Consider the following 18989-nt stretch of genomic DNA (forward strand, 5'->3'; position numbering starts at 1 on the left):
CTATTTCTTGTTAATAATTGAACTATTCTCACTCTCTTAACCCACTTCATATGAAGGCAATACACTCACCACGTCAGTAGATGGCGAGCTGCTTTGAGGTTCTCATGAGAATATGCTACTCCTACTTTATGGGTTTAAGGGTCCAGCATTGTTTGACCTGGATCCATAATAAGGACAATATATCAGGATATCGTCTATACTGCTTCGATTTTTAGCATTCAAAATTCAATCTAGATGTTAGTCTTCCGGCTTTATGAAAGTATTAGAGTCCATCTTAAAGTAAAATTAGACTACAGTAGTATTTTTACCAAAAAGTACTCAAGTATCAATCGTGAACACACTTAATATGCAGAATGAACCCTTTAAGAGTGTAACATTATTATAAGTATACAAGTTGCCTCTTAATTGTAGTGGGGTATAAATATCCATTCAAGGAAGGAAGAAAGAAAGGTTTACACTAAGAAATATAAAAGTGTAAAGTCTCGTTACAGAAAATGAAAATACTCAATGAAAGAACAAGTACATTAATGAGTACTTGAGCTCAGTATCTGAGTGAACGCACCGCGTTGGGAGTGTATCGGGAGTGAGAGAGTGAACAAAACAAACAATCACGCCCTCCACGACTTTCCATTGCACAAAAAGCCGCTGTTGTTGGTTCGCAACTGCCCCGCTGTCTGTTTCCACGTGTTCCAGCCGCTTCTATAGCTCCTCCCCCTTCTGTTGCGAACCTCTCCTCCCATTGGCCGAGCCGCCTGTCACTCAGCGCGTAGGGGGGCGGGGGGAAAGCCGGACTCCGCCCTCCTCATTGCTTGACAGTTACTGTCGCGACGTCATCGGTTCCGTCCCAGCACGGAAATGTGCCAAACGGCGGTGTCACTGTTATTATGGATTTAAAGCGACACTGCTAGATTAGAGGACGACTTGAGCGCGCGCGACTTTTCGCCATGTGTAACTGAACTTTCTGACGGATGGACGCACGCGCTGGAAATGGAGAGAGAGTTCGACCTCTGTTGTTAGTTCAGTAGCTCCGGTGCTCCGGTTGTTCAGAGCCATGAGAAGCAGGGCGCTGGGGGTCATGGGGGCTCTGGGGCGCCTGCTGCTGTCCCTCCTCCTGCTGTCCTGGGAGGGCAAGCTGGTTCAGGTACGACACTTTGTGTTGTTGTTGTTGTTGTTGTTGTTGTTGTTGTTTTTAATACTTATGGGGCTTGCTATTTATGCGCAGCAGGGTCTGGCACCCCGCTGCGCTTCTCTGTCTATTTCAGGCTCGAGTAAAGTTTCCATGATAGGACGTTTAGTGGAAATTGCCTGAAGAAAGTTAATACTACCTCTCTCTCTGTGTTTGTGTGTGAGAGAGAGAGGGTGCGCGCGCACGTGCAATGAGAGTCCCTGCGCCGGTGTTCTTGGCTCAGTGTTTTCAATGTGTGTTCGTACCACGGAGCTTTGCTCAGTGCTGCGTTCGCTGGCTGTCACCCGTTGGTGGGTAAATATGGGAGTGGTGAACACACACACGAGTTCCTTAGCATTGGGTGTGAGTGTTGGGAGGAGGAGGAGGAAGAGGAGGAGGAGGAGGAGGAGGAGTAAGGATATCCTGCTAAATGAGGAACACCATATAATTATTATGAGAGCAGAGCTGACCTCCCGACTAACACATCCACACACAAACTGTAGTCCAGCTGTGCTGAAATCTCAGATACATGACACGTGACTGTCAGGCAGCTGGCTTGAATCCCCTCTCTCTCTCTCTCTCTCTGGTGGTCCATCAGGTTGGAGGGGTCAGATCCGTCACCCTCCCAGAATCCCTCCTGTTCATCTCCACGCTGGACGGGAGTCTGCACGCCGTCTCCAAACAGTCCGGGGACATCAAGTGGACCCTCAAAGAAGGTCCACATACACACACACACATATACGTCAATGCCCTTTTCCTTACACTTCTAATTCTCCTCTGTCACGTTTAAATTGTTCTTTGGCTTCTTTCAGACCCCGTTATCCAAGTACCTGTGTACCTCACAGAGTGAGTGACGCACAAACACATGCATGTACTCATACACGTGTTTATTTTTATGAATAGCAAAGTATTGAGCGCTGTTCGACAATTTTTACATTATTTTTGTTTCCTTTTTCGCTTGTTAAGCTGCATTTTAATACATTTTTTAAAACATATTTTGATTCAAACAAAGGTATGAGGACGGGACTAGAACCAGTATCGGTGCTGAAAGAGGTAAAAAGGAATTTAAATATACAAAAAATAATAATCACCGGTTGCTTTTCTGCAGGCCGGGTTTTCTGCCAGACCCCAATGATGGCAGCCTGTATGTCCTGGGAGGCAAATACAAGGAAGGCCTGATGGTAAACAATGCTGTGTGTGTGTGTGTGTGTGTGTGTGTGTCATTCTTCACCGTATGACCCCCGACCTCCATTGTTTGAATGTGCCCACAGAAACTGCCCTTCACCATCCCAGAGCTGGTCCAATCGGCTCCCTGCAGGAGCTCTGATGGCATCCTCTACACAGGTATACGCAGTATGTTATTGTTACGCAATCCTTTGAGACGTATACATACGTTGTTAGAATTTACGTGTGTGTGTGTGTGTGTGTGTTTGTAGGTAAAAAGCAGGATGTGTGGTTCGTGGTGGATCCCGAGACGGGCGAGAAGCAGACCAGTCTGACCACCTCCTCCTCCGAGTCCATCTGCCCCAACGCCCCGCTGCTCTACATCGGACGCACGGGTACCAAATGCTCGCTGTTAAACCGATTATTTATGAAGAGAAGATAAGGACACAAATATATAGACGGACTAAGTCGTAGGCCGGTGGCTCACTGCCAACGACACGGAGACAAACACAAGCCGCTGATCCTCCCACGAACAACAGAGGAGCGCTTCATGCAAAGACAGGAACAAGTCCAGGAACCCGGATCTGAGAGGGTTCAGGAGGGGCTGGTGTCTAATGACGGGGATCTTCCTCTAGACTGGAAGACCTGTAGTCTAGAGGAAGACCTGTAGTCTAGAGGAAGACATGTAGTCCTCTTGTCTAGAGGAAGACCTGTAGTCCTCTAGTCTAGAGGAAGACCTGTAGTCCTCTAGTCTAGAGGAAGACCTGTAGTCTTCTAGTCTAGAGGAAGACATGTAGTCCTCTTGTCGAGAGGAAGACCTGTAGTCTAGAGGAAGACCTGTAGTCCTCTAGTCTAGAGGAAGACCTGTAGTCTTCTAGTCTAGAGGAAGACATGTAGTCCTCTTGTCGAGAGGAAGACCTGTAGTCTAGAGGAAGACCTGTAGTCCTCTAGTCTAGAGGAAGACCTGTAGTCTTCTAGTCTAGAGGAAGACATGTAGTCCTCTTGTCTAGAGGAAGACCTGTAGTCCTCTAGTCTAGAGGAAGACCTGTAGTCCTCTAGTCTAGAGGAAGACCTGTAGTCCTCTAGTCTAGAGGAAGACCTGTAGTCCTCTAGTCTAGAGGAAGACCTGTAGTCCTCTAGTCTAGAGGAAGACATGTAGTCCTCTTGTCTAGAGGAAGACCTGAAGTCCTCTAGTCTAGAGGAAGACCTGAAGTCCTCTAGTCTAGAGGCAGACCTGTAGTTCTCTAGTCGAGCCGAGTAACAGCATCTCGGATTTCGTTTTCTGAACGTTGTACCTGTTTGTTTGTTTGTTTGTTTGTTGTTCCTCAGAATACATGGTCACCATGTTTGACACCAAGACCCAGGAGCTGCGTTGGAACGCCACGTACAACGACTACTCCGCCCCGCCTTACGACGACAAACAGGACTACAGTACGTCTCACACACACACACACACACACACACACACACACACACACACACAAACACACACACGCGGATGTGGATGCTCACTCGTGCCGGATTTCTTTGAGCTGATGAACCGTTTGCACATCCGGGTTTGTGAGAAGCAATGAGCACTCGTTTGTGTCCCGTGTGTCGAGAACGGGTTTGAGGAGAGCCGCGGTGGAATTAAAGAACACAAGGGAACATCGTATTTTAATCGTTAGAGGTCGAGCTTCTACTTGACCTTTATAGATTCTCAGCCGTTCATCCACATAGCTGCACACAGTGATCCTGTTAGGCTAAAGTGGAGTAAAGTAACGCGAAGGAAGTCCCTCCCCGAGTGGTTTGAGGTGTTAGCCGAGCTTCCATGGGCTTTGTCTTCAGTGCGCCATCAGGTGTGTGTGTGTGTGTCTGTGTGTGTGTATCTGTATATGTACAAGGCGTTTACGGCTGATAGCAGAGCACCGGACCTCCGGTTCCCCTCCCCCCTCCCCCCCCTGAGAGAAAATATAGTTTGCTTTGTTGTTGCTAGTCAAATGAAATAAAGATAAAAACAGTATCTGTGAGCCTCGACATCCAGTTTAGCATCTTTTTCTTTACACTTTAGGAGTTCGGGTTTGTTGGCAAAATGTCAAAAATAAATCTGTCAAGGGATTTTAGTTAAAAGAAAGTACGTCAAGACTCCAGGAAATCTGTTGTGGATTTCTCAAGATGTTTGTGAACCTTTATTCCTATTTGCTCTTGGACACACATTTCATAATTGTCTCTCAGAGTATTCTTATTTTCTTTTTTATATATTTTTTCTTTGGAAATGTTGACGGCACATAAAAAAGCACACATGCACTTTATCTGACACCTCCATTGTTTTCTATCTTTTTCTTGACGTAGACAAACGTATAACAACCCCCCCCCCTCCTCCCCCTGCTACACCCACCTAGAGAGCAGGAGAATAAACGCATAACAATAAACAATAGCCAGACGTCTACACATAGACACACTCGCCTAAACCCATACATATACACACACCTAAACCCACACATAGACACACTCGCCTAAACCCATACATATACACACACCTAAACCCACACATATACACACACCTAAACCCACACATATACACACACCTAAACCCACACATATACACACACCTAAACCCACACATATATACACACCTAAACCCACACATACACACACCTAAACCCACACATATACACACACCTAAACCCACACATAGACACACCTAAACCTACATATATACACACCTAAACCACATATATACACACACCTAAACCCACATATATACACACACCTAAACCCACATATACACACACCTAAACCCACACATATATACACACCTAAACCCACATATACACACACCTAAACCCACACATATATACACACCTAAACCCACACATATATACACACCTAAACCCACACATATATACACACCTAAACCCACACATATACACACACCTAAAACCTATATATATATACACACCTAAACCCACATATATACACACCTAAACCCACATATATACACACCTAAACCCACACATATATACACACCTAAACCCACACATATATACACACCTAAACCCACACATATACACACACCTAAACCCACACATATATACACACCTAAACCCATACATATACACACACCTAAACCCACACATATACACACACCTAAACCCATACATATACACACACCTAAACCCACACATATACACACACATCTAAACCCACGCGTATACACACACCTGAACACACACGTATCCGGCACATCTGCACGTAGACACACCCAGAGTGGATTCTGATGCATATTTTGTTCCGAGATATAGATTTAAAATGTCTCAATTTAAATGACGTATTCAGAAAATTAGTGTGAAATGAGTGTTTAAAAACGACCACAACCAAACTGACCTTTGCCCTTGCAGAGATGGCCCACCTGGTGTCGAGCGGCGACGGCCTCGTGGTGACAGTCGACAGAGAGACAGGTAGAGGGCAGTGTGTGTGTGTGTGTGTGAATATGTGTGCTTCTTCACGTCCTCCTCTTCGTCTTCCTCGGGCTGAACTTCTGCCGTTTCCGTTTCCAAGGCGACGTCCTGTGGAGCCAGAACTACGGCTCGCCCGTCGTCGGGGTCTACCTGTACTCGGGCGACTCCCTGAGACACGCCCCTCACCTGTCCCTCGCCATGGAGACGCTGCGCTTCCTCACCTTCTCCTCCGCCGACGAGCAGGAGGACGCACACGCGACGCTGAAGTGGAGCTACCAGTTCGTGAAGGAGCAGGCCAGCGCGCAGGCGCAGCTCATGTGAGTGAAGCGGTGAATACGGGAAGAGGAATGAAAACATCGTTTAAAACATCGTATAAAACATTGTTTAAAACATCGTATAAAACATCGTTTATCAGAGAGGGAACGGAAAGGATCTCAGACGTTACAGGACAACACTGACAATTTCACACGCACACACATACACACAGGCACACACACACAGGCAAACACATGCAGGCACACGGATACACACACGCAGGCGCACACACGCAGGCACACACAAACACAGGCGCACACACGCAGGCACACACATGCAGGCACATGCATACACACACGCACAGGCACACACACACACATGCAGGCACATGCATACACACACGCACAGGCACACACACACACAGGCACACATGCAGGCACATGCATACACACACACACACGGGCACACGCACACACACATGCAGGCACATGCATACACACACACACAAACACAGGCACACACATGCAGGCACATGCATACACACACGCACAGGCACACACACACACATGCATGCACACACACAGGCACACACACACACACATGCAGGCACATGCATACACACACACACAAACACAGGCACACACACACACATGCAGGCACATGCATACACACACAAACACAGGCACACACACGCAGGCACTCGCACACACACGTAGGCACACACACACACAGGCACACATGCACATACAGGCACACACACAAACATACAGACACAAATACAGGCACACACACACACATGCAGGCACATGCATACACACACACACAAACACAGGCACACACACGCAGGCACTCGCACACACACACGCAGGCACACACACACATAGGCACACATGCACATACAGGCACACACACAAACATACAGACACAAATACAGGCACACACACACACATGCAGGCACATGCATACACACACACACAGGCACACACACACAGGCACACATGCACATACAGGCACACACACAAACATACAGGCACACACACACAGGCACTTAAGCACGCACACACACAGGCACACATGCACGCAGACACACACGACACACACACACATGCAGACACACACACAGGCACTTAAGCATGCACACAAGCAGGCACACACTCGCACACATGCACACAGGCACACATGCACGCACACACACACACACACAGACACACATGCAGACACACACACACACACATGCACACACAGCACACAAGCACGCACACACACAGGCACACATGCACGCAGACACACACGACACACACACACATGCAGACACACACACAGGCACTTAAGCATGCACACAAGCAGGCACACACGCACACACACACACACAGGCACACATGCACGCACACACACACACACACACAAAGACACACATGCAGACACACACACACAGGCACTTAAGCACGCACACAAGCAGGCACACACACACAGGCACACATGCACGCACACACACACACACACACACATGCAGACACACACACACACAGGCACTTAAGCACACACACAAGCAGGCACATGCTCACACACACACACAAACCTTAGTTTAAATTGAAGTAAGCGCTGCTACGCTGCGACGTGGCCGAGGACTTCAGAGTAACTTCAGATCTCCGGGATCAGAAGTAACTGAGTTCCTCCTGATGTTTCCTCATCATTTATCGGCCGGCGTCTGAGAGACTCACCTGGCTTTGCTCTTCCTCCTCAGACCCACCCTCTACGTGGGGAAGCTGGACTCCCACCTCTACGCCTCCACCTCCCTCGTCCACCACGGAGTCTCGTTGGTGGTGGGTTGAACGTGAACTCATCTCGTGATGCGTTCACACACACTCGGCTTCCTTACGAACCCGTCGTGCGTTCACACAGGCTGTCCGGTTATGACGGTGTGTGTCGCACGCCGACGGACACGCCTGTTGTGTGGGCAGACGGCTGGTTTTGTGACCCGAGTGTGTGTTTCTCGTTGCCGCGGCAGCCTCGGGGACTGACCTTGGCTCGCATCGAGGGACCGGTGACGGCCGGCGTGACGGTCAGCAAGCGAGGGGAGTGCGAGATCACGCCGTTCACCGACGTGCGCTATCCACCGGGGAGCACCAACAGCCGGAAAAACCACTGGCTGCTCATCGGTACACACACACACACTGGTCTAACTAAACAATTCTTTGTATAACAAACTACGATTATGTTTATTTGGTAAAAAGAGTCAATATCACGGTTCTGTTTTTTTCTTGAATGAGTCCTTTTCTTTTTTATATGTTTTATTTATGATATTTTTCCACATTGTAAAACATCTGATTATGATATATATATATATAAGCATAATAATTTTTGTTTTATAAAAGCTGTGTTTACCAAGACTAAAGGGCAGAGTACTGATGAAATATCAGTTTAATCAATTTAAATTGTGTTTCTAATTTGTATTATGATAAAAACTGAATAAGTTATTGAATAATATTTTATGTAATCTTTCTGAAAAGCGGGAAAATCTCTGTGCTCAGTTCTAAATATTTGACTAAGCCCCACAAAAAAAAACATGAATTAATGAAGGATATATTATAAACTAAAAAGCTAAATAAATAAATGAGGTCATGAGATGATCGAAATCCTTTGCCGAATTCTAAATAAAATATTGTCCACGGTACATATTAATATCCATACAAGAAGAAGAAGATCATTAAACTCCACCATTATTTCCATGTGTTTTAACTATATTGACAAAGAATCCAGCAGTTGGACATATTCTAAATTCTATATTGTGTCATCTTGAGTCTTTTTGTTTGTTTCTGAGGTGATCGGTGCTGCGTCCTTCCATAAAACACGAGCATGATCACACATGATTCATCCACATTAGTGCCAGTTACACTTCTGTTTGGGAGAGATTAAAAAAAAAAACAAGAAAAGCGAATCGTGTTTTTCCAGCAGAAGTGGCTCCAGTCCCGTCACTCGGAGGAGGACGCCTGTGTTTCCCGGGCATCCAGCCACGTATCTTCAGATATTTCAAATGTTAAGCTCTTTAATTTAATTCTTCCATCTTCGGGGGAAACCTTTCAGTGTTCAAAACAAGAAGAAAAAGTGACGCGATGATCTCGACGCTTAAATATTTCTCTTTGATTTGTTGGAGCGGAGAACGGACGTGAAGCGCAGCTCTGACGGCGTGACGCGCGTGTGTTTTCAGGTCATCACGAGCTCCCTCCGGTGGCTCACACCACCATGCTGAGGGATTTCCCGGTGGGCCTGCAGCGTTCCGGGGAGGCGGTCATCCCCCCTCGCCCCGCGGCCTCGCCGGGCTCGCCGGCCTCCTACTACCACCGGCGCTACGTGAGTCCCGGCTCGGACTCGGGGGAATCACAGCGATGACATCAGAGGGCGACGCTCTTCTGTCACGTTGTTGCCGTCCCTCCGCAGATCGATGCGACGAACCTCATCGTAATCCCATTGTTTTTCTCCTTCAGTTCCAGGCGGTCGCCCGTAGCCACGGCGACACCGATGCCGACGGGGGAGGGGTCGACGGGAGGTCGACGGGATGGGCCGCCGTGACGCCCGTCTACATGACTCAGGACCGCCTGACTCTGGCGGTGCTGACGCTGCTGCTGGGCGGATGGCTGGCGCTCGTGCTCACCTACCCCGTCGTGAGTTTGGGTCTCATGTCCGTCTGCCGCTTAGATGCCCGTGTGAATATAACACTCGTGCGTCACTTTAAAACTAATATTTTAAAAAGTGTCTATGATGTTCTTGGAGGACAGAAATGTCAAATAAATTGTCCTTAAATGCTTTAAAAAAATACAAAAATATTCATGAATTTTTAAGCCCATTCAAACTCTTTAACCCTCCTGTTGCCTTCGGGTCAATTTGACCCGATTCAATGTTTAACCCTCCTGTTTCCTTTATATTTACTAACATATTTTACCCTTGGGGTCAATTTGACGCCAGCAATTAAAACCTCCATAAAATTATTAGAATTAATATTGTTTTTCAAGTTTAAGTGTGAGGCACTTTATGTTTGTTTGTTGACTACCGAAAGAACACCAACATTAAACATTGAATGGGGTCAAATTAACCCTAAGGCGGCAGGAGGGTTAAATATTGAATCGGGTCAAATTGACCCTAAGGCAACACAAGGGTTAAATGAAAATAACACACATTTTTTTTATTTTTTGTTTACCATGTGACGGTGCACGTTGACAATTAAACGGGTCTGTACAGGTGACGCAGTTTATCATAGAAGCTGAGGTTGAACTTTCAAAATATATATATTTTTAAAAGCACACCCCTGCATAATGTTTGCCACATGCATTCACAAAGACACGTTACAATGCTGAATATGGGGATGCAGGTTAATATTACGTTTTCTTTTCTCTCAAAGAAATAAACAAACGGGAGCAAACTGCACCGATATAAATAGTGACGGTAGAAGCAGGAGAACAGAGGTGTGCTGCGGAGTTATAGTTTATTTATTCTGAGCACGCTTTCGAGGATGCACAAGCATCATAACTCATAAATAGACAAGTCCTGCAAATGTTTTCACACTATTCCACCAATCGGGTCGATTCTGTGGCGGAAACACGACCAAATGTGCATAATATATAAAACAAAACCTTTTCCAAAGGGCCAGCTCCTGTGCACTGTGATTAAACTACGAAGCTCAGCGTCTCATATGAAGACGATCGTGTCGATCTTTGTCGATTCATGCATATATTCATTTTGATTGGACAAATTAACAAGACGGGACTTTAAGGATACAATACAAAGAAAAAGGAGAAATAAAAGGGTAAAGAACAACAACAAACCGATCAAAATATAGATACAAAATAATTAGAAAAACCACAGCAAATATCACATCTGCACACCCGGTCTGACATGAGGACATCTTAAAGGTGACATCATCAAATCAAGTCAGCATCGGTACCAGTGTTTTAAATCTGGCACGGCAAAGTCCACCCCGGAGGGGTCCACCACGTCTAAGACCGGTCGTCGCTGGGTTTTTATTGAGTTTTATAATAGAACCCGTCTCCCTCCCGCTTCAGCTCCATCTCCTCACGGCATTTCATGTGTGTGTGTGTGTGTGTGTGTGTCTCCAGCGTGCAGCCCATCAGCTGAAGGCTCAGAGGCAGCTGGAGGAGGCGTTTGAGTCTCGTCTCCAGCGCATGCAAACCAACATGGTGACCTCTGCTGACCCCTCCGGCGGTGAGTCGCTCCCCCGTCAGGCTTTGGTGTTTAATGGCCGCTGCTTTCCTTTCATTGCACTTGGAGGAAATGAAGGATTATTCAAATGAAAAGAGTCGGCGTCGAAGCAGCGGGCTTCCTCAACGCCGAGACATCTTGAATATCGTATTCACACTTCATAAACACTCGATCTCCACTTCTCCGCGTCCAGACTCTCCGCCTCCGTCGAGTCCTCCCGCCTCAGACGTGGTTCAAAATGGCGCCGGCGGAAACACACCCACAGCAGGTAACATCTTCACTGCAAAAATAGTTGCATTTGTTTTCGTCCCACGCCACATGAAATGAATATTAATATCTCGCCGCTTCATTCTCTCCTCCTCTAAGGTCTCTCAGAAGGAAGTGGCGAGGAGGTGCAGGTGGGGAAAATCTCCTTCACGCCGGCCGAGGTGCTCGGACACGGCACGGCGGGGACCTTCGTCTTCAGGTACGGTGGTTTGGATTTTAACGGGTGTAAAAATCATAATATTGATTCTTTTATTCTGTTACTTTTAGTTTGCTTGCAGCTGAATGTTGAAAGTTGTTTTATTAGAGAGCGCACCATCAGAGAAACTGTTTATAAGTAGGTGTATTTCTAATAATCACTGCTTGAAGCAGAATACTTCCCACAAAGAGTATGTTAAATACTGTAATATTTGCCTATTAATTAAGTAAAGTTTATTTATATTGAACTTATCACAGACAAAGTGCGGTACAATAGTCAATTAAAAACAATTTGTCAATAACATTTCATCAGTTAAGACTTAAGAGCAAAAGTACAATACACTGTAAAAGATGGTGCAATAAAATAAATAAACAGAAGATAAAATAGCAGAATATTTAATTTAACCAAATGTCAGATGGAGTTTAAATGACACTATAATTAATTTGTACACAGGATAATAAAACCTGCATGTGTTCCCCCGACAACCCACTTAATTTATTACATAGCCATTATTGTTCAAGTTGTTTTATTAGTGAATACACCATCAGAGAAACAGTTTTTGATAAGTATTTGTATTTCTAATAGTTCCTGCTTGCAACAGCATACTTCCCACCAAGAGGATGTTAAATACTGTAATCTTTGCGTATTATACATGTGTTCCCCCGGCTACACACTTCATTTATTACATAAACTAAATAGTTTGTGTATAACATCGTGGCCTTCTGTTTTTTTGGGGGGCTTCAGGGGGAACTTCGACGGCCGGCACGTGGCGGTGAAGCGAATCCTGCCCGAGTGTTTCGAGGTGGCGGAGCGCGAGGTGCAGATACTCCGGGAGTCGGACGCTCACCCCAACGTCATCCGCTACTTCTGCACGGAGAGGGACCGCCTCTTCACGTACATCGCCATCGAGCTGTGCGCCGCCACCCTGCAGCAGGTCAGGCCTCGCCACGCCACTTCCTGTCACCGTCAAGTTCAGACGTGTTTTATCTCCACCTTGAAACAACCTGCTACACAAACCCCTAAGGGGTTAATCACAGGACAACTCTTTTCAACACAGCTCAAAATATATATATATATATTTTTTATTTTTATTTATTTCTTAGTTGGCTGGTTCATCAGGTTGAAAACCTTCAAAACACACAAAAGTTATACAAAAATGTAAAGAAACAATTTCAATCCAACAAATTAATTCAAAGCACATCATAACAAAATGTGTCTCAGTACCAGAGGATCCTCTCTCTCTCTCTCTCTCTCTCTCTCTCTCCCTGAGTGAGAACTTCCACTTCCAGGTGTTCCAACTTAAAGTAATTAGCAGCCTGCACTGGCCTCCTGGTGGTGATGCATTATGGGAGTTGGAGTCTTTCAGCCAAAGTCAAGTGAGCTGATCAAATGAGGAACTAAAAATAAAACTTGAACACTGGCAAAATTGGAGAATTCCAGTCGTCGAGGAGTCGTTAGCATCCCACCACAAAAAATAAAAAAACCTGACTGAACAGCCAATCAGGTGTTTCCAGTTAATCTGGAATCATAACACCTGAGTGGGCGTGTCCAGACTGAGAGTGATTAACACCTGAGTCTCCTGTTTGCTTTGTCGCACCTCTTTTGTTCTCTCAACAGCAGTTTCTTATCTTTCTGTGGTCTGACCACACACACACACACACACACACACACACACACACACACACACAAACACAATAACGTATCTACACTTCATGTGCAGATGTTGTCGGTGACATCGAGGCCGGTGGTGTTTTTCCTTTTGTGTGTTCCCTCGTTAGTCTCAGTGTTGTTGTTGTTGTTGTAGATATTTCTTCTGATTTGTTTATCATGTATAAGTCATGAGTTCCACTGACTGGAGGCTCTTCAAATTAGTTTTTCCAGTTGATTTGTTTTCTTGCCGAGGAAGTAGAAGACGTCCCTCTGGGACTTCTCGAGATGATTATGCGTTAGACCTGCCGACAAGAAGCAGGCTGGTTTGCCGCCTGTGATTGCATTTCTGGTCAATATTAAAAACCACGACAGGCTGCGGTGCGTCTGAGCCTCGGTTTGAGAGAGCAGTGAAGTCTATTTAGTGTGAGCTAGTAATATCTTGCTCAGAAGATATTCTAATATCTTCTTTTTGCACCACAGGACCAGATTACACCGTTGATCCTTCCCATTGGTCGAGTCAGTCAGACTAAATGTGTGTGTGTGTGTGTGTCCACAGGTTTTAATAACATGAATAACGTCATGTGTTTTCTCTGCAGTACGTAGAGGATCCGTCTTGCTTCCCTGAGCTGAATCCCATAACCCTGCTGGGACAGACCATGTGTGGCCTCTCACACCTCCACTCACTCAACATAGGTCTGAGACGCACACACACACACACACACACACACACACACGCCTAGACTACACGCCTCCGGTTCCTCTTCCTCATCTCTGTTTCTTCTTCTTCGCTCCCCCTTTCAGTGCATCGGGACCTGAAGCCGAGAAACATCCTCCTCTCCGGCCCCAGCGCGCTGGGTCGGGTCCGAGCTCTCATCTCTGACTTTGGACTCTGTAAGAAGATCCCGGACGGCCGGACCAGCTTCTCTTTACGGTCGGGAATCCCGGGAACTGAAGGATGGATAGCGCCTGAAGTCCTGCGAGAAACCCCCGGCAACAAACCGGTATACCGTGCACACACATGCTACACGCATGTAATTTATATTTCACAATGAGAAATAAATAGACGTTTAAAAAAAAAAATCATATGTAGCTTGAGGTGTCTGTGATCCAGTTTTTAAAAGTTTTTATGACAATTTGTTTTTTGTATTTTCAAAAACAGACAAATAAAAGTTTTAAAAGAATGATTTAAACCTTTTCAGGTGGAGATGAGTAGTTTCTCTGTATTTTTTCCGGACACGCTGTATTTATTTCCCCCTCGGCTCAGACGGCGGCGGTGGACGTGTTCTCGGCCGGCTGCGTGTTCTACTATGTGGTCAGCAGGGGGCAGCACCCCTTCGGTGATTCGTTGAGACGGCAGGTCAACATCCTCTCAGGAGAATATTCACTCTCACATTTCATGGAGGGGAGAAACGGTGAGAGCGGCCTTCCTGTGCATTACGTTTTTTTAAATGTATTTATAGTTTACATGCAATTTTCAGACGTAATAATAATAATAATCTCAAAAAAATGCTGCTGATAATGACGTGAAAACCGTTTCTCCGTGTAACCAGATGACGTCATAGCACAGGATCTGATTGAGCAGATGATCGGCGCCGAGGCGGCGTCGCGGCCCTGCACCGCCCAGGCGCTCAAACACCCGTTCTTCTGGAGCCCCGAGAAGCAGCTGCTCTTTTTCCAGGTGTGTAGAAATCTGAAATCTGAGATGTATTATTTTGATATGGTCATAAATTGAAGGAGCATCAACGTGCATGTGGGCACAGAGCCACTGTGTTTAATGCGTACTTACAACACCTGTCCACCAGGAGGCGTTTTCATGAACGCTTGACTTTAAGAAAACATTTGATGTTTATTTTCTGACAAGGGTTTTGAGTATCGACCTGTATTGTGTGTGTGTGTGTGTGTGTGTGTGTGTGCGTACACAGGACGTGAGCGACCGCATCGAGAAGGAACCGTCAGACAGTCCCATCGTGGTCAAACTGGAGACGGCGGGCCGGGCGGTGGTTCGGACCAACTGGAGGATGCATATCTCCGTGCCTCTGCAGACAGGTACGCGCGTCACGTGGCGTCACGTGGCGCCACATCTTATCACATGGCGCCCTCCAGTGGTCTATAATCCCCCCCCCCCCCCCCCCCCCCGTGCGTTGCAGACTTGAGGCGGTTCCGGACGTACAAAGGGAACTCGGTGAGAGATCTCCTGCGGGCCATGAGGAACAAGGTCAGCGCGCTCACGACACACGCCCACCCGTGTCACGCGGTCGCTCCGCCCCCTTTCTAAACACCTCGTTATGTTGCCGCGTTGCAGAAGCACCACTACCACGAGCTGCCACCGGAGGTGCAGGAGGCGCTCGGCGAGCTGCCCGAGGGCTTCGTGGACTACTTCACCTCGCGGTTTCCACGGTTACTGATGCACACGCACGCCGCTCTGCACTTCTTCTCCCACGAGAGGCTGTTCCACCCCTACTACCTACCCCCCCGACAGCAGATGACCTGACTCTGCACACACACCGACGTAGTGTGTGTGTGTGCGCAGCAGCAACGGTGCCCCTCTATTGCTTTTGTAAAGCCCGCACTGTTGAGAAAAAGTTTTTATATGGCTTGAGTTGTTTTTATAGATCCATTGAATTTTTCTACAGCTGTCGATCAGGAAAGATTAAATTAGAAAGCACTCCTCCACTAAAGCTGCACACATTATTTATATTGATGATAAACTGTTTTTAAACTACATCTTAATGCGCAACTCCATCAGAAGTTTTCTTTTGAATGCAATCAGGTGATTATAATAATATTAATAATACTTTGAATTTATTTAGCGCTTTTCTAGACATTAAAAAGACGCTTTATACGATTTTTATTTTATTATTATTATTATTTTATTTTATACAATTAAACACACATGTTAACATAGTTCTGACTATTATATTTCATTTCTGCTAATAAACCTCCAGAAATGGACACAGATTTTTTTCTTTTTTTACAGAAGGAGAGAGAGAAGAGTAAGACGTGCAACAATCTAATTTTTAAAAGTGTATCTCGAACTTAGATAATTTAAATATAATATTACACTAAACTAAAAAGAAAAGGCAATTTGTTTTATGATTAAATTAATAAAAATAAATATAAAATAAATAAAAAAAGACATTCACTCGCGGCCAATTCCCTCTGACAGGAGAATATTGTGTAAGGGGATGTTATTAATATTATATTATATTAGCTCTGAATACATCTCTGCTGTGCTTCAGATCCTCTGTAGGAAAATAATATTTACTTCTCTCGTTTTGTTTTTATGTATTTGACATGCGTGTCCGAATGTAGCTTCGACTTTGAAGAATGTGCTGAGGCGTGTTTTATCACTAAATAATGAACAGTCAAAAATCATCGGCACTTTTAAAACGTGGCCTTCTCTATTTTTAAATTTGTAGATATTTCCAACAGAAATGCAAAATACCGCATCACTCCTGAATGTCGTTGAGCTTTTGAGAGTAAGGGATGTGTGGAGCGGCTCCCTGTACCGGACGAAGGCTTTTCATTGGTCCGCAGTATGATGAATGATGAAGAATCCAAACTTTTGTACTTTTTTTGTGAATGAGTGAATTAAACTGAAGCTTTGGGTGTGCCAAAGAATAAATGAATGAACGGCGTCTCGTGGTTTGTTTGTGAACTCTTCTCAGTTTCAACATAAATGGGTTTGAATGTTACTGGAAAGAAGAAAGTGATAATGTAGAGACTTGAAAGTCAAACTTAAAATTATTATGTTATAGGCATGGATGATACATTATTCTCAAGCAGCTTCATACTTCGAGGGAACGTGAACACATGACGTTTAAGTTAAATAATAAATATCGTTAGTGTTAAATATGAATAAATAATAAATAATTGCACTCCCCCCCCCAAAAAAATTCAATATGATTATTGTTTATTTCGTCATAAATATTTGATATTTAAGAGAAAAGAAAGAGGAATTAACTTCTTCTCTACTGTAGAAAAACAGATTAATTGTTATATAATATGAATATTCTTTTCTCATTTATTCAGATGAATCATGAAGAACAGATTCTTAATTCAATGGTGGCCTGACTTTTAACATGTACAATATTAGATTAAATAATTATGACATCAAATTACCATTAAATATATAAAATCATGGAGATTTTGTCAAAACTGCTAGCTGACACGTGCATGCTGTGAGTATCGTCTGCAACAGGAGGACCACATGTTCAGTGTGCACTCGATTCTCCAGCTGAGAAAGATGCATAAAAACTCTGAATACTCAGGAGTCTCGAGCCGCGACAGGATCCACGAGATTTGATTAAACTCTTATTTACGGTGATCATCGCTAACTAGGGTCTTTAATTGCAGAGATGTGTGGTACAGTCGTCTCACCTCGTTGCAGCTGCATGTCTGATCAGGTGGAGAGAAGAGCCTCGTGCAGCTTATGTTTGAGTTGTGAGAATAACGGCAGTGGCGTGTAATTTGAAAGAGTAAATGATGCATCAGTAACGATGCAATATGAGATATTAATTACGCTATGTGAGAATTGATGTTCTCTCCTCCGTGAAACAATCTGAGCTGCCAGATGTCAACGACTAACAGCTGGAATCACACATTCACTCAAAACCCACTAATTAATGTTGGAGACTGACACTCAAAATCAATTCAAAACAACTCCACTCTAATCACACCCCTCGTGTTAGATTAGTTATTTAATGTCAATCTCTTTATATTTTATGCTCTCCTCTAGCTTGCGTTTATCCCGAGGCTTTCCTCTATTTTATATTTAGTAACTGTAAACTATAAAATCAAAGGGGGTTATTAATTTAAAATGTTTTTATATATTATTATTATTATATTTTATAATTGCCAAACAGTTAATTTCAATACTTTAATACGTTTTTTTGTTGCAATATAAAAGATGAATTTAACAGCATTGCTGTAGACTAAAATGTTAAAATATATACAAAAATATTATATATTATTTATATATTTTATAATTGCCAAACAATTAATTTTAATACTTTCCTTTTTTTGTCGCAATATAAAAGATGAGTTTGAAAGTATCGCTATAGAATAAAATGTTGAATTATATATACAATATTATATATTATTATTATTATATTTTATAATTGCCAAATTATTAATTTGAATACTTCTGTGTTTTTGTCAGACCATAAAAGATGAGTTTGACAGTATCGCTGGAGACAAAAATGTTAAAATATATATACAATATTATTATTATTAGATTTTATAATTGCAAAACAATTAATTGTAATACTTACGTTTTTTGGTCGCAATATAAAAGATGAAGCCTATAGACTAAAATGTTAAAGTGCACTGCTCGTGTTCCGCCAGCAGAGGGAGACATGCGACTTTCTAGAAAAGCGTGAAGGCTGCAGAGGCACAAACAGGATTTAACTATTTGATTAATCGTTTACAGAAGTTCAATTTAATTACTGTGAGAGGAACAAAGAGGAAGTTATTTACGGTTATGGACCGTGTGCGTGTGTAGTTGTGTTTCTCGTCATCTGTCTGCTCATTAAGAAGCAGAGAGAGAGAGAGAGAGAGAGAGAGAGAGAGAGAGAGCACATCCTGCAGAGCCCATTAGAGGGCTGACGTCACACAGCTGTCAGAGTGAACTAAAGCA

At 44.3% G+C, this 18989-nt stretch overlaps 1 protein-coding gene across 1 annotated transcript; it reads left to right on the forward strand.

Moving 5' to 3' along the window:
- The first annotated feature begins 835 nt into the window (after nucleotides 1-835).
- Nucleotides 836-16980, forward strand: ern2 (endoplasmic reticulum to nucleus signaling 2). The gene is made up of 24 exons (XM_056408360.1): nucleotides 836-1141; nucleotides 1764-1881; nucleotides 1978-2011; nucleotides 2274-2346; nucleotides 2437-2509; nucleotides 2602-2724; nucleotides 3659-3760; nucleotides 5710-5769; nucleotides 5870-6086; nucleotides 7769-7847; nucleotides 8033-8183; nucleotides 9233-9375; nucleotides 9510-9686; nucleotides 11136-11241; nucleotides 11432-11506; nucleotides 11605-11704; nucleotides 12446-12635; nucleotides 13948-14044; nucleotides 14153-14352; nucleotides 14616-14763; nucleotides 14902-15029; nucleotides 15274-15397; nucleotides 15499-15566; nucleotides 15654-16980. The coding sequence occupies exons 1-24, from the start codon at nucleotides 1052-1054 to the stop codon at nucleotides 15840-15842; spliced, it is 2865 nt and encodes a 954-aa protein (XP_056264335.1). The 5' UTR covers nucleotides 836-1051; the 3' UTR covers nucleotides 15843-16980.
- Nucleotides 16981-18989: the final 2009 nt, after the last annotated feature.

The sequence above is a fragment of the Pseudoliparis swirei genome, chromosome 24, assembly GCF_029220125.1.
Source record: "Pseudoliparis swirei isolate HS2019 ecotype Mariana Trench chromosome 24, NWPU_hadal_v1, whole genome shotgun sequence".
Classification (NCBI taxonomy): domain Eukaryota; kingdom Metazoa; phylum Chordata; class Actinopteri; order Perciformes; family Liparidae; genus Pseudoliparis; species Pseudoliparis swirei.